This window comes from Rhincodon typus, chromosome 33, assembly GCF_021869965.1.
Source record: "Rhincodon typus isolate 14 chromosome 33, sRhiTyp1.1, whole genome shotgun sequence".
In the NCBI taxonomy this organism is placed as follows: Eukaryota; Metazoa; Chordata; class Chondrichthyes; order Orectolobiformes; family Rhincodontidae; genus Rhincodon; species Rhincodon typus.
Window position 1 is genome coordinate 23,853,430 of NC_063364.1, and position 25,264 is coordinate 23,878,693.

Below are 25,264 nucleotides of genomic sequence, written 5' to 3' on the forward strand. Positions count from 1 at the left end.
TCCTACATATTTGTTTCTCAATTTCTCCCTTACTATTGGGGGGCTTAAAGTACAATCCCATCAAAGTGATCTTTCTTTTCTTATTTGTAATTTCTACCCATATATTTTCACTGGACGATTTTTCAGAAATACCTTCCCTAGTTACAGAGGTAATGTATTTCTTAGCCAAAAACCCCCCCCCCCCCCCCCAACCCCCCTCCTTTCTTGCCTCCTTTTCTATCCTTCCTATAGTGTCTAAAACCTGGAACATTGAGCTGCCAGTCCTGTCCATCTCTCAGCCAAATTTGTGTAATAGCTATAACGTTTCAATCCCATGTTCTTAAACATGCCCTGAGTTCATCAGCCTTACCTGTAAGATCCCTTGCATTGAAATAAATGCAGTTTAGTTCTTCACAGTTACTACATACTCTGACTCTCTGTCTTTTTTTTTCTAATTGATGTGCTCTCCTCACATTCAGAGCCTACCCCATCAATCCTTGCATTTACATTTAGAGAAGGCAAGTGGAGGAATTCTATCAGTATAAAGTTTCCCTTGTTTGAAAGAGCAAATCTCCCTGCTAAGATATTGGTCCCTTTCCAGTTTAGGTTAGACCCATCCTTTTTGAACAGGTCTTTCATATCCCAAAAGCTATTCCATTGGCCCAAAAACCTGAATCCCTGAACAATACACCAGCTCTTCAGCCATTGATTTATCTCCTTTAATCTTTTGTTCCTTCCTTTCCATTATGAACTCCTGTGTCTATACTCTAATGGAAATATTATAACCTTGCCCCTGTGATTGCACAATCTGACCAATGAATTAATATAGTAGAATAAAAACGCATTTGAATTTTTGAGATAACTGCAAATTCTATTTGATTATTTCACAATAGTAGGATTATGTTTGTTAGGTCAATTGGTTTTTTATAGCTTTAATGCTTCCAAACATTTGGGAAAAAAAGCCTCAAAACCCCTTTTATAATTACACCAAGTTGCTTAAATGTGTGCAATAATAAGACCGTGGCAGGACATACAAGTTTTGAACGGTTGTTTACTGTTAGTAACTCCATACATTTTCAGCTAAACCAGCTTGTATTTGGATGGTTAGGGAGAGATGCCCAAGCGATGAATAAACAGTACTTCCAGAAGATTCAAGAGCTGGAGCAGGAGGCAGAACAGGCAAAAGCAGAGCTGACAGAGGCTCAGAAACAGCTCCAGGACTTTGAAGAGAAAGAACCCAGGGACCCTGTGGAAAGGGCCAAGCTTCAGGAGTATCAAAAAAAAATTGTTGCAGCACGAAGCAAAGTGCAGGTACGTGACGTGATATGGCTGCTACTGCCTCTTGGTGAGATGGTTGAATTAAACAGTGAAAGAGTGAAGATCAGGAATAATCAATTATGACGGACCAAGGTGAAAAATATAATGTGTTATTGGGCCACTATTCAAACTAAAAGGGTACAGCATGTGCCACGTTCAAATATGTTTATTTCAGGGTACCAATCTGATATATATCTTTGTAAACAGTTGCTTTGTAGTACAAGACTTCAGTGTTGCTGAGAAGAGAGGCATGTTGATGAAGCTTTCAGTCTGACACTCATTAGGACAAATGCAAGACTGTTAACTTTCAAATAGTTACTATTTATGCCAAACAAAAATGATACTGATTAGCTCAGCTGAGCATTGTCATAGAGAAAGCATAAACGAACTCTAGGCTGCCCAAGCTCCCAGATAATTCACATAAGAGAAAAGCTTGAAAGTATTCCTTTTGTTTGTTGAGAACTTGTCCCTTTATATGAATGTCACTTCTGGCAAGTGGAAATAAGGCACACTGTTAGATCAACAGATTATCTTAAATTGGTAGTTCGTGTAGCAATGCATTGGCCAATCAGAATCCATTTGTCAACAAATCACCACCCCTTTTCTCTTTACTATACGTTGTTATGATTGTTTGAAATTTGGTTTTCTTGCACTTGTCCTGATAGGTGCAAGCCAAAAAGCTTTGGCACTGTGCCTCTTTTCAGCAATGTATCTTTGAATGGTAATCTAATACTTAGTTTAGAATAGTGTTACAGTAATTATTGCATTTTAGTTACTTTTTGTGCCCAATCTAATTCTATATTCCTGCGAAACACAGGTTGTCAGTTTTATTATTTGATCTTTCTTGTAACATTCACAATTTTGTCTCATTGCAATGGGCTGCAGTAAGTTTGATTTGACAGACAGATATGCTGGATTAATGAATACGGGATTAAGTGGAAAGTCACACACCCAACGCTTGTATAAGATGAGGCACAAGGCCAGTTTGTACCTGTAGAACTATGACATCAAAAGAGAGAAAGGGCGATATAGCTCTTCCGGCAGAGTACGAATCTGTGTGCTATTTTATTTTGCATTTAAAATAATATCTTAGTTACAATGTGTTGCTATTTTCTCGAAGGATGGAACTCAGTAGCAGAGAACTTACTTTAGCTTATGTAGAACCTTGATTGGACTGCACTGTGAACAGTTCTGGGGTTTCTTTATTATGGAAAGAATGGTAGGGCACAGAAAGAGCAAAAATCAGTTTACTAGAATAATATGAAAATAATTATCAAAAGTTTTGAACAGTTTGAGGCTCATTTCCCTGACAAAAGTAGACTAAAAGATGATAAAGGTCATTAAGACTCTTTAAAAAGTTTTGATGGGTTACATGTGGAGAAGATTTTGTACTTGTAAGATCAGAACGAAGGGACAAAAGCATATGATAGTCACAGATAAAGTCAATATGGAATTCTAGAGAAACTTCTGTAGTTGGAGGGTGACTAGAATGTAGAGCGTGCTACAATAAAGAATAGTTGAGTTAGATAGCGTTGATGCGCTTAAGGGGGAGCTTGATTTATACATGAAGGTGAGAGGGATAGAAGGATGATATTGATGCGTTAAATGAAGAGGATGGGAGGGACCTCGCATGGACCATTAAAACAGGCACAGTCCCATTGATTGAATGACGTATTTCTTCCTGTGAATGTTATGTGATGGATTCGCCCATGTATACTTACCAGAAATCTGCTGTTTTATTTTTAATCCTAAAGCTGGCTTTCAGCTTTACTACTAATCTTACATTAATTTTATTTTCAGGTGCTCAAGCAAAAGAAGCGGGATACAGAGCAACTGGTGTCACTGTCATCACAGAGTGAGCGGCGAATCCATGAGATGGAGAGAAACGTACAGCTGATGAAGCAGCAACAGGCATTGTTGCAGAGAAAGCTGAAAGAGGAAATGGATCAGAAAAGACGACTTGAGACAGAAATGCAGAAAGGAAAACATCGAGTGAAGGTACTACTTGCTGCATGTTGCAATTGCTCAAGTTGAATTATGTTTTATGTTTTAGAAATTAACCTTTTTCTTCAGTGAAAAGTCAAACCCAATGACCAGTGAAACCAGCTCAAAGGGACACCTATTTAAAAAAAAAAATTTCCTGGCAATTGTAATTAACTTCCATTGTAAGAGATACGAACTGCACCTTGAAAACTTACGTCAACTTTTAATACACCAAGTCAGTTTGCTATTTAATTGCTATTCCAAAATAAATACTTAGACCTGTTGCGTGTTATTTTTTAGTTCTCTGCTATTCAGTTTGATATCTCTGGTACTGAAATGCAATATTGAGAGTAAGACAGGCTAATAAACGCAAAGTTCAGCATGTTATAAAAGGATTTTATGAATGGAGAGTGCTTTACCCAGCATCCCTAGGGGCAGTGAAACCGCTTTATCTCTGCAATTGGAGCCTACATTTTACATCTTTTTAAGGGAGGAAGTAGTTTCCCTGCCACAATGAATGCTGGGTAAAGAGTTCCCCATTGAACAAAAGCTGGAAACTGCATGCTTCATTGCACTGGAATATTAGGTACTGGTGAACTGCTAATAGCTTCCTACCTTCCTGCCAGTATTGCAAGTTCAAGAGGTTGGGGATCCGAGCCAAATGTATGCAGAACATCGATTCTAATTTGGGTGGGATTTCCCAAGCACCCTAAAAGTCTGCAGCTGCACTGTCAACTCTATTTGCTAGTCCAGTAGATTTCAGGATCACAACGTCCCTTAATGAAAAAGGTAACAATGAATTGCAGAACTCAACAAACAGACAAGGACTTGAAAACACATTCTCACTGGTCAAACTGCAGAGTTAGGCTCAATGTCAGGTGAGATGATATATTTAATTCTGAGATATTTGGCTCCCCCAGTTACTGCACATGCAATGACTAGGGACAGGACATGTGAATACACAATAGATTGTAGATGCCCCCAAGTGCAATGAAGAGCTCATTTTTCCCTTTGTTCTGCATGCAGGAGCTTGAAATAAAGCATAAACAACAGCAACAAATTCTCAAGATTAAAACTGAAGAGATTGCAGCTTTCCAAAGGAAGAGGAGGAGTGGCAGCAATGGGTCCGTGGTCAGCCTTGAAGAGCAGCAGGTAACATGATAGTTGGCCAGTAACAACTCAGTGGTGTACACCTGAACATTGTACATTGTGAGTTCTGACTGGAGCAGTTCAATTTCGTCAATAGAATTCTATTTTCAAATGATTAGTTTATTTGTTTCTTAGTTCTGTCCAATATGGGCCAAGTACCTCTTATGCCAATTTATGAACTTCCATTGAATCTATATTTTAATGCTAATTAGTGGGTTGTTTTAATATTTAACAATTACTTTCCTCTCATTTGTATTTTTGTGACTGACATAAAGTTATAGAGATGTACAACGTGGAAAGAGATCCTTCGGTCTAACTAGTCCATGCCGACCAATATCCTAAATTAATCTAGTCCCTTTACCAGTATTTGGATCACATCCCTCTAAACTCTTCCTATTCAAATACCTATCTAAATGCCTTATAAATGTTGTGATTGTTCCAGCCTCCACCACTTTGTCTGCCAGTTCATTCCATACACACACCACCCTCTGTGTGAAAAAGTAGCCCCTTAGGTCCCTTTTAAGTCTCTCCCCTCTCCCTTAAATTTATGCCCTCTAGTTTTGGACTCTCCTACCCAGTGGCAAAGACCTTGACTATTCACTCTTTCCATGGCCCTCATGATTTTATAAACCTCTATAAGGTTACCACTCAGCCTCTGACACTCCAGGGAAAACAGCCCCAGTCTATTCAAACTCTCCCTATAGCTTAAACCCTCCAACCCTGGCAACATCCTTGTAAATTTTTTCTGAACCCTTTCAAGCTTGACAACATCTTTCCTATAGCTGACTAGCCAGGCAGTGAACTTTCACAGCTAACTGCCTGTGCATCTCTGGACATCAGAGTTCGGTCTAAGGAAAATAAACAAACAGTGAAATTTGCAGCTGAGCTTGGAGAAACGTCAGTATTGGGAGCTACTCACAGCAGGGGAACAGCTAAGTGTTTTTTTAAAGTCTAACCATACTCTTTTTTTGTACATCTACAGTAGTGAGTACAATGGATTTTTTTTTTGTTTGTGTGTTTTATTGAGATCTGACATATTGTGACTATGACTGTATAACTATTACTAATTTTGCACACAAGGAACTAAGGAAGTTACCAGTGAACAGACTGAAAAGTTAAATTCAACAGCTAGTCAAGAGATTTCTTGTTTGTTATGCTCAGTAGAACTTAACAAAATTCAGGACAACGCACTTGGTACTGATTTGAGTCACAAGGATAGTCTCAGATCCTCTTTCCTTTCTCTGCAGAGATAGGTGTGTTCTAATTGACCTCTTTGTCTAAGGGCCAGGATTTTGATTTCGGATGTTTGTTAGAAAATGCATATGTGCAGATGTCAGGTGAGGGCAGGGTCAGAAACAGTTGTACTTATCTTTACATTCTATGATCAGATGTTACAAACGGCTATTGGGTAAGCCGATGAAGAACTGCTAGAGCCCCATTAAGAGTAAGTACCGTCATGGGGGAGGCATGACCTAGTAGGATTATCACTCGACTGTTGATCCAGAGACCCAGATAACGTTCTGGGGACCCGGGTTCGAACCCCACCACGGCAGATGGTGGAATTCGAATTCAATAAAATATCTGGAATTAACAGACTAACGGTGACCGTGAATTCATTGTCAATTGTTGGAAAAACCTGTCTGGTTCACTAATGTCCTTTAGGGAAGGAAAAGGTGCAGTATTTCATCCGCAGCAATAAGGATTAAGTGCTGGTTCACCAGATGGGCTCCACAACTGTAAGGCGAGGTTGATATGCCTTCTCCTAGCATCCCAACTACCCAGCGGAAACAGGCCATGGCGAGGAAACTCCCTGTCTGTGTCAAAACAACAACATCTTGCATTTATATTGTATCTGATGTAACAAAATGTCCCATGACACTTAATGAGAGCATTATTGATAAAGCATTTTGACACCAACTTAGAAAACGCAAGATGAGGGTAGATCATTAAGAGCTTGGCAAGTGTGATAGAATAATAGGAACACCTTGAAGTTAAATTCAAAGCTAAAGAGATTCTAGCCTCCTAACACAGCCCCTGTGATGTGGCCGGGTGTGGGAGGAACCATGTTTGTGATAGACACTGGTTCCTGCCAACTATGCAGCTGCTCACATCAGAGGCCGTTATGCAATGTGCTTGACTGCTGCTAAGTGTGAGAGAGTGTGCCAAAAAGCCCATAGATTTTTGTGACCCATGATTATTTTATGAGGGAAAAGCTCCTTTCTGAGCCCTTTCCTCTGAAACATGTATTGATGTTCTACTTTTCTTGTAGAAAATTGAAGAGCAGAAGAGGTGGTTAGACACAGAGATTGAGAAGGTTCTCGAACAACGGAAGGCTCTGGAGGACCTGGAAGAGGAGTTGAACAAACGAGAGATCATTGTAGAAAAGAAGGAGGCCTTGTTGCAGGAGAAGAATGGGCTGGAGAGCAAGAGGCTGTGGTCCAGCCAGGTGAGATTACAAGGATCTAGTCAGCTGTGAAACTCCTATTGAATGAGTGATTGAGAGGTAGCAACTCAGTAGGATGAAGGAACATTGGAGTCAAGACCACCTCATGTGAAAGGAAAAGAACTGAGATCCTATTTGATTAAGAGTTAAATTTGAAAGCCCAGATCAGAGAGTAACGGACCTTGTTTCAAGTACATTGAGGACTTCGTAAAGTTTCATTCCTGCAATTTTTGTCCCACCTTCTCCAATAGCAACTGACTCTGTATATTGTTCTGCTATTGTCAGCAGCACATCCTGACCTCATATATACAGTACTGTGTATTTAAACGTGGAGAGTGAATATCATTGGGGTATTAAACTGTGAGCCTGTTGAGCCTTGTGCTCAGCATTCACTTAACAGCAGGATTGGCTGCAAACTGATCCGCAGAGGGGATACTAGCTGATTTGCCATTGTTCAGCCCATTGAACCAAACCTCATTATAATACTGTATATGCCATCCATCTGACGTCAGCTTTCCAAACACAGACCAGAGACCAAACCTGGAACCTTGTGACATCACATTTCACTATTAATATCAGAAGACTGTAGGAAAAAAAATCTGACTTTCTCTCAATTCATTTTAAAACATCAGCGTGTTGGTCAGTTTTCTTTTTTGTTATCTTTTCTGTAGGCACTGAATAATGACATTGTGAGAGTGTCGAGCCGCATTGAATCTCTGGAGAAGGAGCTGTCTGAGAAGAATGGGCAGTTGCGTAATGGCAGTGCCTGCGACCAACAGGAAATCCGGGAGGAGATTTCTGACTTACGGCACGAGAAGGATCAGATGATGAAACAGCGCACCGAACTAGATGAGAAACTACGGATGGGAAACCTGCTGTCTGCAGAGGTGGGACTTGTTGTGAGAGAAACCAATCTATTGAGTGGAATCTTGTAAAGTCGTACGGAACCAGTTGTTTGCTGGAATAATGTTTTACCCCATTAGCTGGCTAGTGTGTAACGGAAACTGCATATTTCAGTTGAATGTACAACGCCTTTAATATTCATGAGATAGCTAATGCAGGACCATTTCCAGTTTATTTATCATGCAGTGGGATTGGTATTCCGGTGTTGCTGAGTAAAAACACTGGATTATATGTTCATGTGCAATATCTTTGCAGTAGTGAGCATTTACTATAAGTAAAAGTCTTTCTGCTTGCCCTATCACATTTAGTTCATAACTTCAGTTCTAAAGCAGCACATTCTCTGTTTCACCATGAACAATGTCATGGGAGATGGCTTTAAAAGCTGATATTAATTATTGTTTTACAGCAAGTCCAAACATTTCAGTGGGTCAGGTGGACAGATAACAGAAATAAGATAATGTCTGTTGCAGTAAGATCAATGCAAAGGTGATCTCCTGTCAGTAAATGTCTGATTGGTTACCATCATGCCAGCAGACCTTTTAACTGGTGCTCTCTGAAGATGATACTTATGTTGGATTCTACAGGTGACTGCTGCCATTTGGAGCCACTACCACTTGGCTTCACCGAAAGTGTAGAGAGCGGTGGCATATCAGATGATGCCTTTGCCATTTGAGCCATTGAGGACTGGTGTTGTAGGTTTTCCAGAGACATTCAAGGGATACGCTATTGGCATTTAAATACTCATCTGTTCTGTTGTGTGTGTAGATTAGTTCCATAAGATTCAAATTTCATGAACATTTCAGCCAGCATTTAAAACTACACTGCAAATACAAACCTCTGTATATTGTTCATAATTATTTTTAAAGGTATAAGTATTCAAATAGTTATTCCATTCCCTTTGGAAAGAAAGCCACTTCATTAGCTTTTTAAGCAGTGTGTTCCACATTACAACACCTTGCTCTGTAAAACTTCGAGTTTGTGTGATAGCATATGTGTGTCTCATTACTCGGCAGGTACATTGTGCAGCAGAGCGAAAGAGACCAAAATGCTACAGGTTCCAATCCTGCATTTATTCAGCAGTTTGCAGTTGCTATAGAGTCATACAGCACCGAAATACCCACTTCGGCCCAACTCATCCATACCGACCAAGTTTCCCAAACTCAACTAGTCCTGTATGCCTGTGTTTGGCCCATATACTTCTAAACCTTTCCTATTCATTAACCTGTCCAAATGTCTTTTAAATATTGTAACTAACCCTACATCTACCACTTCCTCTGGCAGTCCATTCCACATATAAGCTACCCTCTGTGAAAAAGTTGCCCCTCAGGTCTCTTAAATCTTTCTTCTCTCACCTTAAAAATTTGCCATCTAATTTTAAACTCCCCTACCCTTTGCTGTTCACCTTATTTATGCCCTTCATGATTGGACCTTGTTTATTCATCTGTCCAATAAGCCAAGGGTTTTGAGCTGTCTTCAGTATCTACTCCAGTGAAGCAGTTGTGCATGAATGTTAGGTAAAAAGAGGACCAGACTCTGTCATAATGCCGCTCTTCCTGCCCCACGCCAACAACAGTCAGATAACCAAACTGTCTAAACTCACATATATAATGAGATACTGGAAGGGAGCTGGTGTTCATAGTTCTGTAACCTGGAATCATCAACATCTTCAGAGAGAAAAAATGTTGAGGATAGGGATAAGTAAGTTATTGTAGGTTTTGAGGTGCTAATATGGGGCAGGCCTCCAAGTGAGTTTTAACCAGTCAACAATCTTCTGTTAATAATAAAGGGAAATACAGAGAATCATAGAATGATACAGCACAAAAGGAAACCCATTGTAGATCTACAGGCTCTTCAGCAAGTTTAACCATCTAGCCGGACTCTCCTGTTCTTTCCTCAAAGTCTGTTTACCTACATGTCATCCAGTTTCCTTTTGAATGGTACTATGAAATCTGCTTCCATCCTCCTTCCAGGTAGTGTATTCCAGATCACCACAACTCACTGTGTTTAAAGAAAAAGCTTTATTGTCTTTTACTTTATCCTTTATCCTGATTCATTCACAATTTCATGATTTATTCATTTATGATTTTTAACTTTCTTTCCAATCTCTCCTTATCTTCTCTATTCTAAAGAGAACAGTGCCAGCTTCTCTAGCCTCTTCAAGCCTCTTCATTCTTGATATCACTTTAGAAAATCTCCCCTTCAATCTATCCATCTTTCTTAAAGTGTTGTGTCCAGAGTTAGAAACATAGCAACATGGAAAATAGGAACAGGAAAGGGCTATTTGACCCAGGGAGCCTGCTTCACAATTCAATATGATCTTAGCTGATCATCCTACTCAGTATCCTGTTTCTGCTTTTGCCTCTACACTTTGACCCTTTTGGCCCAAAAACGTCTTCTCTTGAAAACATTCAGTGTTTTGGCCTCAGTTGCTTTCTGTGGAAGAGAATTCCACAGGCTCACCACTCTAAGTAAATGGCCTACCCATGTATCCTTAGATTGTGACCTCTAGTTCTGGACTCTCCGGTCATCAGGAATGTCCTTCCTGTGTTTACTCTGTCTAGCCCTGTTAGAATATGTTAGGTTTCTATGAAACCCTCCCTCATGTAAATAAACTGTAGTGAATAAAGTCCTAACCGATTCAAGCTCTCTTCATGCGTCAGTGGTCCTGCCATCCCAGAATTCAGTCAGCTGCATTCCATCCATAGCCAGAATTTCCTTCCTCAGATAAGAAGACAAAAACTGCACACAGTATGCCAAATGTGTCTCACCAAGGCCCTATATAATTGCTCCTATACTTAAGTACTTTTGCAACAGAGGCAAACATGCTATTTGCCTTCTTCACTGCCTGTTGCACCTGCATGATTACTTGTAACGAATAGTGTACGAGGACACTTGGGTTTCATTGCACCTCCTGCTTTCCCAATCTATTGCTATTCAGATGATGATCCACCTTCCTTTTGCTAATAAAGTGAATACATTTGTCCACATTATACTTCATCTGCAGTTGAACACTGTAGTTCAACTGAGATCTAACCTCACGTGTTTCTAATTGTTTAGCTTAATTAGAAAACAAAAAGATCAAGCAGTATCTTTCCTGATTCGGATGAGGGAGTAATGACCTAAAACATTAATTCTGTTTCTTCCTCTCCACAGCTGCTGTCTGGCCTGTTGAAGGTTTTCTTGCATTTTCTGTTCTTTTTTAATCACAGACTTTTTTATTGCACAGAAGCAGACCATTTGGCCCATCCTATCTAAACCGGCTGTCTGAATGAGGAATGCACCCAGTCACCATATCCCTGCACGTTCTTCCTTTTCAGATAATAATTCAGTTCCCCCGTGAATTCCTCGATTAAACCATTGGCCTTTTTTTTTTAATGTTTGTCTGTTGTTGCTCTCTAGGAAGAGAGGATCCTTTTCCAGCTGGATGAAGCTATTGAAGCACTCGATGCTGCAATTGAGTACAAGAACGAGACAATCACACGTCGGCAGAGGGTGCTGCGAGCGTCTGCCAGCATGCTATCCCAGTGTGAAATGAACCTGATGGCAAAGCTGAGCTATCTCTCAGCATCTGAAACTAGAGCGCTTCTCTGCAAGTATTTCGACAAGGTAAGGGGTGTTTCTCCTTTTATTGTGTACAACTATTCAGCCGCCTTCCCTGTTTATTTGCTAGCAGAGCCTTCTCCAGACAATTACCATCAGGTGGGGAGTAAGGAGGATACTTGGGGAGGGGAACCGTGCAGTCAACACTGACCTTACCACTTCTGGCATCCATGTGCCCAGCCATGAGCTTGGACATTCTACTCACAAGTACATTTTTGTTCATAACGCTGTTTGTACTTTACAGCCGCGTAGCATTTTTTAAACCGCAGCAGTGGGACAATGCTCCTCGCAGCATGTTCTGAATCAGCGTGAATGTGTTCCTGCAGGTGGTAACACTCCGAGAAGAGGAGCGCAAGATGCAGCTGGCATTCATGGAATTGGAGATGCGCGCTGAGGAGCAGCAAAAGCTCGTTTACTGGCTGGAGGCAGCAGTCGAGCGCCAACGCCTCGAGACAGATCGTCGCCTTACTCTCCAGCAGAAGGAACATGAGCGAAACCTGCAACTCCTGCTCCAGCACTGTCGAGGTAGTGACTAACTGTATTCATGGAGCATTCATTGATATAGCACAGAAAGAGGCCCTCTTCTCAAAATGCACTGAGCACCAATCACCGATATACACTAATCCCATTTTCTAGCATTTGGCCTGTATTCTTGTTTGCTTTGACACTTTAAGTGATTAATTAAGTATTTCTTAAAGAGTTCTGCATTGAACCAAGATGTTCTGATCCCAAATCGGTACTATCATTGCTATGTGTTGTTTAATATTGCATGTACTTTTTCAGTTTTGACAATCATCTTTTATAATCACAGCATATGGGCTTGACTCAGATCCATTAGGATTTGGATGGAGTCCATGCAACTCGTTTTATCTGGACGGTTTTCCATTTGAGAGAAGTAGTGTTATGGCCCTGGCCAGACCCCCTCAAAATATTTTAAGAAGGTAGCCTAGACCTTAGCTTTCTCTTATTTTAGAGGCAGAAATGAAGTGCGTGTTCCAGGTGTGATGCAACTGGTCAAACCACTCAGCTTTAAGCAAAACAAAATTTATTTACACGCTACAGTTGAAACACAGACAAAAAAAAACAGAATTTAGAGTAACTTAACTATTGGAAAACCTAACCAACCCAATACAGCAAATTAACTAATTAACTGTTCCAGTATAGTAATATCCCATAAATACATCTCTTGGCAAAGAGGTAAATTCAAACACAGATTCTTACAGGCAGGAGGGAGTAACATCCAAAGAAAGATTGCAGAGAAAGTCAAAGGAATCTTCTACTGAAGCTTGCAACACTTCTGGTACTCAAAACGTCTTGTGACTGCTACAGCTAAAATAAACTAGAAAAAACCCTGACAACAAGGTACAGAGCTGGATGAACACAGCAGGCCAAGCAGCATCATAGGAGCAGAAAGGCTGACGTTTCGGGCCTAGACCCTTCATCAGAAAAAACCCTGAATTGGAGAACTGGCCACTCCCCTTCCATTGTTAAACTGCTACTCCCAAGACTCTTCAACACCTCTTCCCCTATAACTTCTCATCCAAAAAAAAACAAGGACAAAATAGCCTTTTTAAAGTGACAGCATCATCAATAGTACCTTCAGTGCAGCTCTACAATACACCAAGCAGGAGCCTGAATTTTACTGCCACTGCTGAGTTAGCTTTTTTCTGTCAGGCAATGGTAAAAATGCTTCAATCAACCTCAGTGTCCCAGTTTTTAAAAAAATGTCAAAATCAGCCTACCGTCCATCTGAATTCTTCCTGGTCTTTGTGCAGAAAGTGTATGTGCAGAGATGTCCAACAAAAACAGAATTATTTATAAATTTCCAAGTTGAGCATCGTTATTGACGCTCACTAACCTGAATTCATCCATGACCAGCCAGGCGATACTAGCAGCTGCTAAGCATCCATAAAATCACTTTATCACAACATGCCAAAACCTTTGGAAAAGAGACAGGGAATTGACAACAAGGAAGTTTTGTGTTAAAATTTCTGTCAACTGGTGGAACAATCCCAAAGCCTTTGCAGAATCTCATTTTATTTTGTCTTTTCACAGGACAAATGGATGAAGGAATTGCTGGGAGTCAGAGGCAGTACGAGGGCTGGATTCAGATGCTGGAGAAGGAACTTGTCTGGTACAAACGAGCCAACCATGAACTGAACATGAAATTGCGAGAACTGTCTAGTTATCTCGTGAATCAGCCAGCAGAGCAAAGCAAATGTAAGGATCAGAATATGGCAGTGTTACTGAAACTTCAATTAAATTGCAGCTTTCTACACTCATTTCTCAATTATCTCATTTTAACCAGAGAGGAACCACTGTGTAATGCTAAAGAATGTGAAAGATGGTTCCTCTTCCTTTATTATAATTTGTATTTAATTCCTTCTTACTTTCCTCAGTTTCTTTTCATTTATTACAGCTCCTCTTTTAAAAACTGCCCTGTCTGTAATTGAATTTTATGGAGGGTGCACTTACTAGAGCCACCTTTTATTTTTGTCATCTTTTCTACTAATCACAAGTGTCTGATTAGGTGAAGGGGGTTTTACTACTTCTGCTTCTCAGTCATAAATAAGACTGATGATTAATTATATTTAAAGTTGCAATTTATTCACCCTTATTAAATTGAAAGAACATGCATTTATACAGCACCTTTCTTATTTTAAGGAAGTTCCATTGGCTTCACCGCCATTTAAGTGCTTTTTGATGGATTGATTTATTGTCACACATACCGAAATACAGTGAAAAGCTTTGTTTACGAGCAGTACAGGCAGATCGTAGTAAGCAAGATCAAAAAGACTTAGACAGAGGCATACAGGTTACATTGCACAGGGCGTGCGCTAGGCAAGATCGACATTAGCAAGATCAGCATTATTTGAGGCTCGACAGTCCATTCGTCAGTGTAATAACGGCCAGGAAGAAACTGTTCCTGAACCTGCTGGTGCATATGTTCACGTTTCTGTATCTTCTGCCTGACGGAAGAGGTTGTAGAAGATCATTGCCAGGGTGCGATGGGTCTTTGAAGCTGTTGGCAGCTTTTCTGTGGCAGCGAGCCACGTAAATGGAATCCATGGATGGAAGGTTGGCTTCTGTGATGGTCTGGGCTGTGCACACCACCTTCTGTAGTTTCTTATGGTCCTAGGCAGAGCAGTTGCCGTATCAGGCTGTTATGCGCCTGGACAGCTTTCAGTTGTGCATCTGTAGAAGTAGATGAGAGTCCTTATGAACATGTCAAATTCCCTGAGCTGCCTGAGGAAGAAGAGGCATTGTTGTGCCTTCTTGATTGTCATATCTACTTGGGAAGTCCAGGACAGTTCGTCGGTTATCATCACTCTGAGGAACTTAACGCTTTCCACCCTCTCAACATGAGTTCCATTGATGTTCTCCTCCTTCCTTACTGAAACCAATGATCAGTTCTTTAGTTTTGCCGACATTGAGAGAGGGGGCATTCTCATTACACCACATCACCAAGCCCTCTAACTCCCTTCTGTATTTGGACCCGTCGCTGTTAGATATTCATCCTACTACAGTGGTGTCATCAGCGAATTTGTAGATGGCGTTTGTTCGGAATTTGGCAACACAGTCATGGATGTGCAGGAAGTACAGTTTCAGGCTGAGGACTCATCCTTGGGGGGCTCCAGTGTTGAGTGTTATTGTGGAGGAGGTGCAGTTACCTATCTTCAATGGTTGCGGTCTATGGGTCAGCAAGCTGAGGATCCAGTTGCAGAGGCTGGACCCGGGACCAAGGTCATGGCATTTTGATATCAGTCTGGAGGGTATAAAGGTATTGAAGGCCGAGGTGTAGTCAATGAGCAGGAGTCTCCCGTAGGTGTCCTTGTTGTTCAGATGTTCCAGGGGTATGGCATCCGCTGTGGACCTGTTACATCAGTAGGAAAATTGCAGGGGATCAAGGCAGGCAGGGAAGCTAGAGTTGATGTGAGCCATGACCAGCCTCTCGAAGTATTTCACGATTATTGAGGTCAGAGCCACTGGGCAGTCATCATTAAGGCACGTTGCACGTACTTTCTTAGGTACGGGGATGATGGTGGTCTTCTTGAAGCGGGTGGGGACTTCGGCTTGTAGAAATGAGAGGTTGAAGATGTCGGTGAATCCTCCTCCAGTTGGTCCACACAGGATCTGAGTGTTGGGCAGGGACACCGTCCCCATAGTTATTCTTGTTCTGTAGACAAACCCATCAACCAAATTACACAACGCAGGTTCCATTGATACAAAAGAGGAGTTGAGGCTTGGGAGAGATCAGACATGATCTTACAGAGTGGCAGGGTAGGCTTGATGGGGGCAAATACCCTCCTACTGCACCATTCCTTATATGTTCACAAACAGCAACCAGAAAAGTACTGTTTACTTAGTGTTGACAATTATGGTTAAATGATAACTGATGGGCAGGATTCTAGAAAAACTCCCAGTTTTCCCATTAGTTTCACTCGGCAGACTGGATCTCAATTTAACGTCTTTTCTGCACATTACTGCACCGTGTCAGGTTATCTTATAGATTCAAATTCTGCAGTAATGCATGATCCACCAAACTACTGATTGTGATTTGGGAACTTACACATTGGATTGGAGAAAGGCAGCTTATGGGGGAATAAGATTAGATAGACACTTGCAGGCCTTTTTATTCATTAACAGGGTGAGAGCATTGCTGGCTAGGCAGCATTTATTGCCCAATTGCCCAGAGGGCAGTTCAGAATCACCCATATTGCTGTGGGTTTGGAATTACGTGTAAGCAGTTTCTTTCCCTAAAGGACATTAGTGAATGGATGGGTTTTTCCAATAACCGACAATGGATTCATGGTGATCATTAGATTCTTAATTCCAGATAATTTATTGAATTCAAATTCCACCATCTGCCATGGCGGGATTCAAACCCGGGTCCCCAGAATGTTACCTGGGTCTCTGGATTATCGGCCCAGCGATAATACCACTAGGCCATCGCCTCCCCTTCTATGAGGAGACACAAAATGGATGTCCGGTTTCTCCCTGGAACTAAGATAAATCAGTTAAAGTGAAAGGTGTTCGCTGGCTCCCACTTGTGCATTTCAGAAAGTCAGACTATCTGATGATCATCTGGCTTCAGGCCTCGGCAAGAGCACATCAGAAGAGAAAGATGCTGTTTAAAATTAAATTGCATTGTGCTTTTCTCTTTGCTCATTTGGCAGGAATTGTGTGAAATAAAGCTGCTTCTGTTCTGTTTCAGATCTCGGAGTTGTTGGGAGGACTCCTGCCACTGTTGATCGAATACCTGCGCGAGCTGGAAGAGAAGAAAATGGGAATAACATTCTACCAGATCAAACATCTGTGTTGTCAACTGCTCTGGAGCATGTTCCCAAACCCAAAGAGGATCTCCGAGATCTGATCCATGCACCTCTGCCACCCACTTGGCGAAGGTCATCCCTTCCTACAGAAGATCAGTCTGGGCTTGATGAACTGAGACTACGGGACTCAGTGGAACAACCATGCCATCGGATGGTGCAGCCTGCAGAGGGTGCTATGCACTGGAGTTTTGCACCTATGCAGAAATCTCAAAAAACATTCAGACAAGCAAGTCTCAATTCAAACATTTCTTATTTCAATTCTGGGATAATTGATGTCCGAAAAAATCCAGTGGGATAGCTGAACGGCACAGAACATTGAAGACAACTCGCTTTGAAGAAAAGCATTTTTATTCCAAAAATTGCTACAAAGCAGTTCATATTGAACAGGAAAACAGTTTAGAGCAGAATTTTGGAGAGCAATGGAAAAATAAACTTGTTTCAGTTCACTTTTTGACCACACAAAATCAAAAAAAAGTATGATTATTACAGTAAGCATGAAGCCAGAGGACAGAAGCACAGCAGAATGAGTGATCCAAAATAACACTGGGTGACTAATTCCGCTATCAAGAGATGAACTGAGCAAGCATACTAATGGAGCTTCGGAGTCCTCTGGTTTAGATCTGATTGCTGTTCTTACAGGAAAGGATCAAAGTCATCTCGAACATCTTTTAAAAAAATGTATACCTTTGCTTTTGTATGTGTCTTTTGTTTGTGTTTCTAAACGTTGTGCATATCCTATATTTGAGTGGTTGTGTGTTTTGTTTTAATATGCATAAAGTTGAGAAAAGGTGGAAATTTGTAATACTTTTGTTCACTTTGCTGTTTAAAGCCCACTTTATGGCCACTGTGTCCACATTTGATGTGGATGTCATTTCATAATACTTTAATTCCTGGTTTCGGAAGATTTCCTTACAGTTATCACCCAAAAGCTGGTTGTTATAATAACAAATATGCTGCTAAAACTGTATATTATCCTTGGTTACATATTGAGATGACACATTTCAACAGGGAGCAAATCATGTGCATATGAAGCACCAAATTTGCAGTTGTTGCAAAGTGGACAAACACTTTGGCTATGTGCTGAGAATCCAGCATACCAATTCACTTAGTATTTTTCAGAAAAATTACTTACACATTGATTTCCTAGTGTCTTCCAATAAATGTTGGTTAAATTCTGTTATGGGCAGAGATAGTTTTGGAATTAAACATTGACCTTTTGCCTTTAGCATATGGATTAAAATCTAGATATCAGGTTGTGAAAACAATTATTTTGGAGCTGAGACCAGAGGAAACCTAAAGGAATATCAGCTTTATTTTTATACAACTTCAAAACCTTTATGTAACTGAGACAAAATTATGGTTTACAAGATTGAGCATGTAACCTTTGAATGTCACAGGCTCTATCCACGTCAAAAATTGAACAAATAAAATGATTTCTGTCTTTTGTAAACATTTTTAAGTTGTGTAGTCACTGTATTTGCTCTGTTTTGTAATTTTTAACTCTTGCTGTGCAAGAGTTGTATTCTTGTTACTTTGCCTTAAGTAGAAATGCAGTCACGTCTTTATTATTGTCTCTCGGGTGTAATGTCCAGCAGAATCGGATGAATTGGCTCCCCTCTTTTTTCAACCTCCTCAGCTGGTCCGACCACATATTGTTTTGATTTAGCACAATGCCTAATCACTCTGTAATTAAAATGTGGTTAACCAATTTCTACTGTGTCAGGAAAGAGCCAGTTGCAAGGTTCTCAAGTGAAAGAAAAGGCAATTTTATTGTTTGCCAACTCTGAGAAATAATGACATTGCAATGGTAAGTGCACAATGCACAGGTACAAAATTAAACAGGGTTAGTGTCCAGTACAAAAAGATTTTCAAAATGACACACAGTTTAAAGTCCTAAAGGTGTCAATGATGCATAAGATTTTAATCTGAGAGGACAGTTGGTCAGTTGGTGTCTTGAACCCTTAGCAATAGTGAAGAATGTGTACCCTAGTTCATTTCCTGGTGTTCTGATGTTTTTCTCCAATTAGTTTTGTTACTGACAGTTTCCTCTCACGATAGAGGCACAAGGAGCACTTTCTTCAGCCAATTCCACTTCTGCAGTCAAAAGTCCATCTCCACTTCTCTGCCAAGTGCAGTCCCTTGAAACACAAGCTGGTTTGTGTGTTTTCATAGATAACAAGGTGTAGAGCTGGATGAACACAGCAGGCCAAGCAGCATCATAGGAGCAGGAAGGCTGACGTTTCGGGCCTAGACTCTTCATCATGTCTGATTTCATTGTCTGCATGCTTGATAATAGGAGAAAAAAACAAAGAACTGTGGGTGCTGGAAATCAGAATCAAAAACTGAAATTGTTAGAAAAATTCAGCAGTCCTGGCAGGATTTGTGGAGAGAAAAAGTGACCCTTCTGCAGAACTGTACAAACTGTCCAAAGTTCTGAAGAAGGGTCACAACCCAAAAAATTAATCTGCTTTCTCTCCACAGATGATACTGGACCTGCTGAGTTGGATATGTTTTCATATCCAATATGTGACATTGTATGATAAGTGTAATTTAAAATAGATGAGAGCTTTTTCATGCCTAACTGTTGGGTAGTATCAGTATCCTCATGAAAATATAAAAATTTGTGTCATAGTTTTGTTTATTTCATGTTGTTTCATGAAATTTGACTAACCTATGTGGTCAAGTGATTGCTTTAATCATTTTAAGTCAGTGTTTTTTCCTTTATTTTAAAGCACCATTTCAGTCCACAAAAGGGTGAGATGTTAAATTAGATGATGGAATTCAGAAATCAATACTCAATGTTTTATTTCATTATGACATTTAGACTCTGCATACAGAAACATGCCTCTTCGGTTTGTAAATTCTCTCAGTATCAGTACATATTCTCAATGGTATGGTGCACAAATCAGTGCATTACCTGTCCATGTTCTTACATATTTGCACAAGGACACAATACTTATGTACATACGCACATTACTTTACACCAGTAGATCTTTCCTTAGTAGTATCCCATACCCTGTTGTCACGTAACTCTGTAGAACTTGGAGGGAGTTAGCAGCATTGATGAGTTCAGATCATCCCTTCATCTGTAGATGTGTGCTGCAGGACTAGTCCCAACGTGTTTGTGGCATTGGTCTCCAAAACTGGGAATCTTAAACTGCTTGATACTTTCCCAGTTCTGGGTAAAGTCCACGTACTGTAACAGTATGCTATAAACATCGCAAGGTATCAAATCCACATAGTTGTGGTGGGATAATGGTGCTTTCTATAGTTTGAGGGAGTAGCTGGATCTTCATGCAGCCAATCATTAGAGTTGTACTGGTGTCTGCATCTCAGCTGAGATCTCACAGCTCAGGGGACAGGCTCAGCCATGGCATCAGTCCTGTTAGTCACTACATTTCTGGCATCCTGGAGCACTTCCAAAAGGTTGAATTCCAGGGCAGTGTTTAAAGTTTGTGTGGCCGTGCATGAGAGTGTTCAATTGAGAGAATGGGAAGAGATTACAAACTTTCTGATTTCTGAAAAGGGTCTAGGCCCGAAACGTCAGCTTTCCTGCTCCTCCGATGCTGCTTGGCCTGCTGTGTTCATCCAGCTGTACACTTTGTTATCTCGGATTACAAACTAATTGAATTACAATTGAAGGACTTGTATTACAAGGAAACATTGAATAAGTTGGGCCTATAACCATTGAAGTTTAGAATGGGAGTCTTTTATTGAAACCTATGTGATCTTGAGGGGACATGAAACAATGGATTCCAGTAGGATGTTTCCTCTTGTAGGACAGACTAGAACTAGGGGATGCAGTTAACTGATGAGGTGAAGTTGAGAATTTTTCTTTGAGGATTGTTAGAATATGAATTCTGTTCCCCAGAAAGTAGTGGAGGCTGTGTCGTTGAATTTATTTAAGGCAGAGTTAGATTATTGACTTAGCAAGGAAGTCAGCAGTTAGCGTGTGCATGCTGGAAGTGAAGTGAGCACAGTAAGATCAGCCTTGATCTTTGTGAGTGGTGGAACTGGCTCAGAGAGCCAAATTGCCGCCTCCTGCTTCTAAGCTCTCTGTTCCTGTGGAGTGCATATCCTGGAATGAGCTAGAATAAACATAATTGTAGAATTTAGCAAAACTGAGTAAACCGTAAATCTGAAGAAGGGTCTAGACCGGAAACGTCAGCTTTCCTGCTCCTCTGATGCTGCCTGGCCTGCTGTGTTCAAACAGCTCTACATCTTGTTATATAAACAGTAAACTGTCTTTCTTCCTGGAATGTTCTATACTTATATTTCATTTGGACCTATTCTTAAACTGTTCCCTGTAATTCAGAACAATGGGATCCATTATCTTTTGTTCATTGTTGTACAATTTAGGGAATGAAAACACAGTGACCCTGCTTGCTTAAGTCCCAACCATCTAGTTGGACATGAGATTGAAATCAGTGCAGGCATTGTCATGCAAAAAAATTTATCATGCACTGGAGAGTCTTGATTGTTCTGATTGCCTAGGAGTGGATTAGGTCAGTACAGTTTTTATAACACAAAGAGACTTTAAAAGAATTTGGATCAAACTGATTATTTATCTGCCTACTTTGGGTTTCCATGGGAACATAGATGCTTTTGTTAGCTCTGCTATTCTCTCTCACTTTTGTTGAATTGACATTTTCATATTATCCAGGCCAGATTACTGATAATTGTTGTAATGAAAACTCATTGACCTGAAATGTTAACTCTGTTTTCCTATTGCAGATGATGACAGTTCTGCTCAGTATTTGTAGAATTTTCTGATTTCACTTCAGATTTCCAGTGTCCACAGGGTTTTGGTTTCCCCTCTGTTCTCATCAGTATTGATAAATCCCCAGAACTGTGAGTTGCCTGTGCCAGAGCAGTTTAAAATCCTAATGGTGTAATGTGCTAGAGTGTATTTACTTCAGTTAACATTAATTAAGCAGTTAGTAGAACACAGGATGAATTTTAGGTAATCAATTTCATAGAGTCACAGATGTACAGCACGAAAGTAGACCCTTCGGTCCAACTTGTCCATGCCAACCAGATATCCTAAATTAATTTCATACCATTTGCCAGCATTTGTCCCATATCCCTCTAAACCCTTCCCATACATGTACCATCCAGATGCCTTTTAAATGATGTAATTGTATCAGCCTCCTCCTCCATCTCGGGCAGCTCATTCCACACATGCATCACCCTCTGCGTGAAAATGTTGCCCCTTAGGTACCTTTTAAATCTATCCCCTCTCACTTTAAACCTATGCCCTTTAGTTCTGGACTCCCAACCCCGGGGAAAATACCTTGTCTATTTAACCCATCCATACCCCTCATGATTTTATAAACTTTTATAAGGTCACCCTTCGGCCTCCGGCACTTCAGGGGATACAGTCCCTGCCTATTCAGCCTCTCTCCATAGTGCAAACCCTCCAACCCTGGCAACATCGTTGTAAATCTTTTCTGAATCCTTTCAAGTTTAACAACATCTTTCCTATAGGAGGGACACCAGAATTGAATGCAATATTTCAAAAGTGGCCTAACCAATGTCCTATACAGCTGCAAAATGGCCTCCCACCTCATATACTCAATGCACTGACCAATAAAGACAAGCATAACAAATGCCTTGTTCACTGCCCTCATGAGAAACAACAGAAATTCATGTGCTCATGCACAAGGGAGAGCTGTGGTGGAAAATGTTGTGTATTAGAGGGAGAGAAAGAAATAATTGGGGGCCAAATGATTCCATGGTTCTGTTATTTCCTTTCATAATGGTGCTCCTGCATGTAAATTAATATTTGAAAATCAGATTTCCAAACAAATTAAAGTGCAGCACGTCACTGAGTATCTACAAGCAAGAACTACTGTTGACAGACAAACCTGCACTCTTGTGCTACACTAATAGCCTTGTGTAACCCTCATGATAACTATAATGGACAGACATTAGTTAACTGATTTAAATTTTTAATCCAATTAAAACAACTCAATACCCCTCCCACTTTGAAATGATGAATTTTACTGAGTTTTTTCTTTTCTCTTTCGAGCCACATTACAAAGTTTCTTTAATAGTAGGACTGTCATCACTATAACCATGAGGAACAGTGACAGCAGGAAGATCATCACGTCCACACAATAGTAAACGTACCAGGGGAGTTGGTAAGATGCTGAACGCAAATGTGCTGCCCCCTTGTTTCGGGCAACGTACTCAACCCAGAAAATAGCTCTCTCCATTGGAGACTGAAATTGGTCTCTGTGGAGAGCAGAGAGTTTCTGCATGTTCTCCCGATATGATGTGTTATGTATAACCTCATTAACTGCCTGCAATAGATCCATTGACTGCATGGTTGTGACGCTAATAACTTTTGCTGCACCTCGGATTTCAAGTCTGAGTAAATTATCAAATTGATCATAAAATAGAGGTATGCCAACTACTGGCACCCCATGATAGATGGCTTCATAAACCCCATTGGTGCCGCCATGGGCAATGAAGACTCGTGTCTTCGGGTGCCCTAGTAGATCATTCTGAGGGATCCATTTTGCAAGTAGTGTATTATTTCCAATGTTGGGAGGGATCTTTCCATCATGTCTCCAGATAACCTTCTGAGGTACTTGAGCAAGACCCTCTGCTATTTTCATTGTAATACGCATTGGCAAAGAGTTGACTAAAGTCCCCATTGATATGACAATAATCCCATGTTCGCCTGAGGACTGAACAAACTCTTCAAACTCTGCCTCCAGAGGTTTGGATGGTTTACACTGGAATCCTCCAATATAAACAATATTTGGCATGGTGGGCCTCGGGAATTCAAATATGAAATCGACTCTCATTAGCCACACATCTGCCCTTTGGAGAACAGTCTCGATATCTGTGTCTGGGCCTAGATAACGATGGCAGAGTTTGTTGTAAATTGGATACGTTAGAAAATTTGAAATTGCCAGTTGAACAAGATTTAGGATAACATTTTGTGTTCTTTGGAGAAAACTCATTTTGTCTGTCAATTGTGAGCCAGGAATTGGGACATAGGAAGCTGGTGATGGGGCAGAAAGAAACTGAGCTTCTCCAGAGGTGATCCATCGAACGTTATATACCAAAGGGAGTTTTAAATAATAAGCAAGCATTGGACCTGTAGCAAATACAGGATCGGTAAGTACTAAGTCAAGATGCTCATTTTCAAGTTGATTTAACAAACTTCTGTTTTCAAAAATTGCAGTATTGAACACCATAGCCCAGTGGTGACAGGCATGCATAAAATACATGATTTCATATTGGAACTTAACAAAGCCCCATGGTGTCCAACCATCTTGTAAGGCTTCAAGTATCTTTTGTATCATATCAAGCATAACATCTTCACTATTATTTTTCCCAACAATCCCTTCCATTTCAATTATGACAGATTGATATAGATCAGGCCTCTCTTTGATGTACCATGATTTTGAGAAATAAAGCACGGTGAAGCTGTGCCCGCGGAGTTTCAGTTCTTCGATTAGAATTCTCATATTGAGCCAGTGACTTCCATCAATTGGGACAACCAATATATTAGCTCCCTGGATAATTGGGCAAGACAGGGTGAAGTAGACAGTTAGAATGCATGCAACCTGGAGTTTGTTCTTCCATGCAAGACAATCCATATTAACAGCAAATGATATCCTGATCCTGTTGAAGAATCGAAGAGAAGTATTAGTAAAACTCCTAAATCTCTCCAATCTGGAATGTTTTCAGACCTAGTCATTTTTGTATTTCTGGAATACAGAATGATATTCAAATACCTAATCGCAAGTTTGGAGCCAGAAAACACTGTCAATATAAATATTTACCTGAATCGTGAAACACTAATGAAATATTATATAGAAGTGGTAAAAATTGTTCTCCATATCCAAATACTGTATCTGCCATGTTTCTGATCAGCACAATGCTGAGTGGTTGCTTGGGCCACTGAATATTTCCAGACAGCATGTGTTTCAAGCAAGATTTCTGATTGCAGGGATTAGAATGTACATTATAGGTTTAAAAAGAATATCATAAAAAAGACCAGAAGTAGGCCATGTGATCCTGTAAACTTGCTTTAGACAATAACTAAACTGTCAACTCCACTTTTCACCTGTCCCTTGATTTTGTAAGTGCCCCAAAATCAAACAATATCGGTATTGAATGTATTTAACAACTGAGTGCCAGCAGTGCTCTAGTGTGTACAGAATTCCAAAGATGCACAGACTTCCATGAAGAACTTGGCTGATAGAATTCAGAATTTCACAAAGCTACTCAAAGGATTGAAACTCTACAACAGATTGAGAGCTCTCTCACCTAGGGTTTTGCCAGCAACTAGCAACTTTAGAACACAGAACTGTACAGCACAGGAACAGGCCCTTCAGCCCACGATGTTGTGCCGAACGTGACGCCAAATGAAACAGATCCCTTCTGCCTGCCCTTGGTCTATATCACTCCATTCCTTGCATTTCATGTGCTTATCTAAAAGTCCTTTAAATGCCCTTGTCATATCTGCCTCCACCACCACCACCCCTGGCAGTGTGTTCCAGAGTCCTACCACTCTCTATGTAAAAAAACTTGCCCC

General features: G+C 40.5%; 2 protein-coding genes across 5 annotated transcripts in view; one reads left to right on the forward strand and one right to left on the reverse strand.

Annotated features, from left to right (window-relative positions):
• The window catches only part of kif7 (kinesin family member 7), a 42,980-nt gene extending 24,821 nt beyond the window's left edge, over positions 1-18,159 (forward strand). For all 4 annotated transcript variants that reach the window (XM_048615852.1, XM_048615851.1, XM_048615854.1 and 1 more), the window contains exons 10-18: positions 1,088-1,290; positions 3,097-3,294; positions 4,306-4,431; positions 6,698-6,874; positions 7,543-7,758; positions 11,174-11,380; positions 11,701-11,899; positions 13,430-13,594; positions 16,590-18,159. In XM_048615852.1, coding sequence (XP_048471809.1) covers positions 1,088-1,290; positions 3,097-3,294; positions 4,306-4,431; positions 6,698-6,874; positions 7,543-7,758; positions 11,174-11,380; positions 11,701-11,899; positions 13,430-13,594; positions 16,590-17,005 — 1,907 coding nt within the window. In that variant the 3' untranslated portion in view covers positions 17,006-18,159. The remainder of the gene's footprint in view (positions 1-1,087; positions 1,291-3,096; positions 3,295-4,305; positions 4,432-6,697; positions 6,875-7,542; positions 7,759-11,173; positions 11,381-11,700; positions 11,900-13,429; positions 13,595-16,589) is intronic.
• Positions 18,160-22,694: 4,535 nt separating this feature from the next.
• On the reverse strand, positions 22,695-24,335 carry LOC109927091 (UDP-glucuronosyltransferase 2A1-like). The gene has a single exon (XM_048615855.1). It carries the CDS (start codon positions 24,321-24,323, stop codon positions 22,710-22,712), a length of 1,614 nt encoding a protein of 537 aa, XP_048471812.1. The 5' UTR covers positions 24,324-24,335; the 3' UTR covers positions 22,695-22,709.
• Between the last annotated feature and the right edge of the window lie 929 nt (positions 24,336-25,264).

Bases quoted from the DNA above. Each gene is read 5' to 3' on its own strand.
- LOC109927091 (XM_048615855.1), bottom strand. From the start codon at position 24,323: ATGGATTGTCTTGCATGGAAGAACAAACTCCAGGTTGCATGCATTCTA.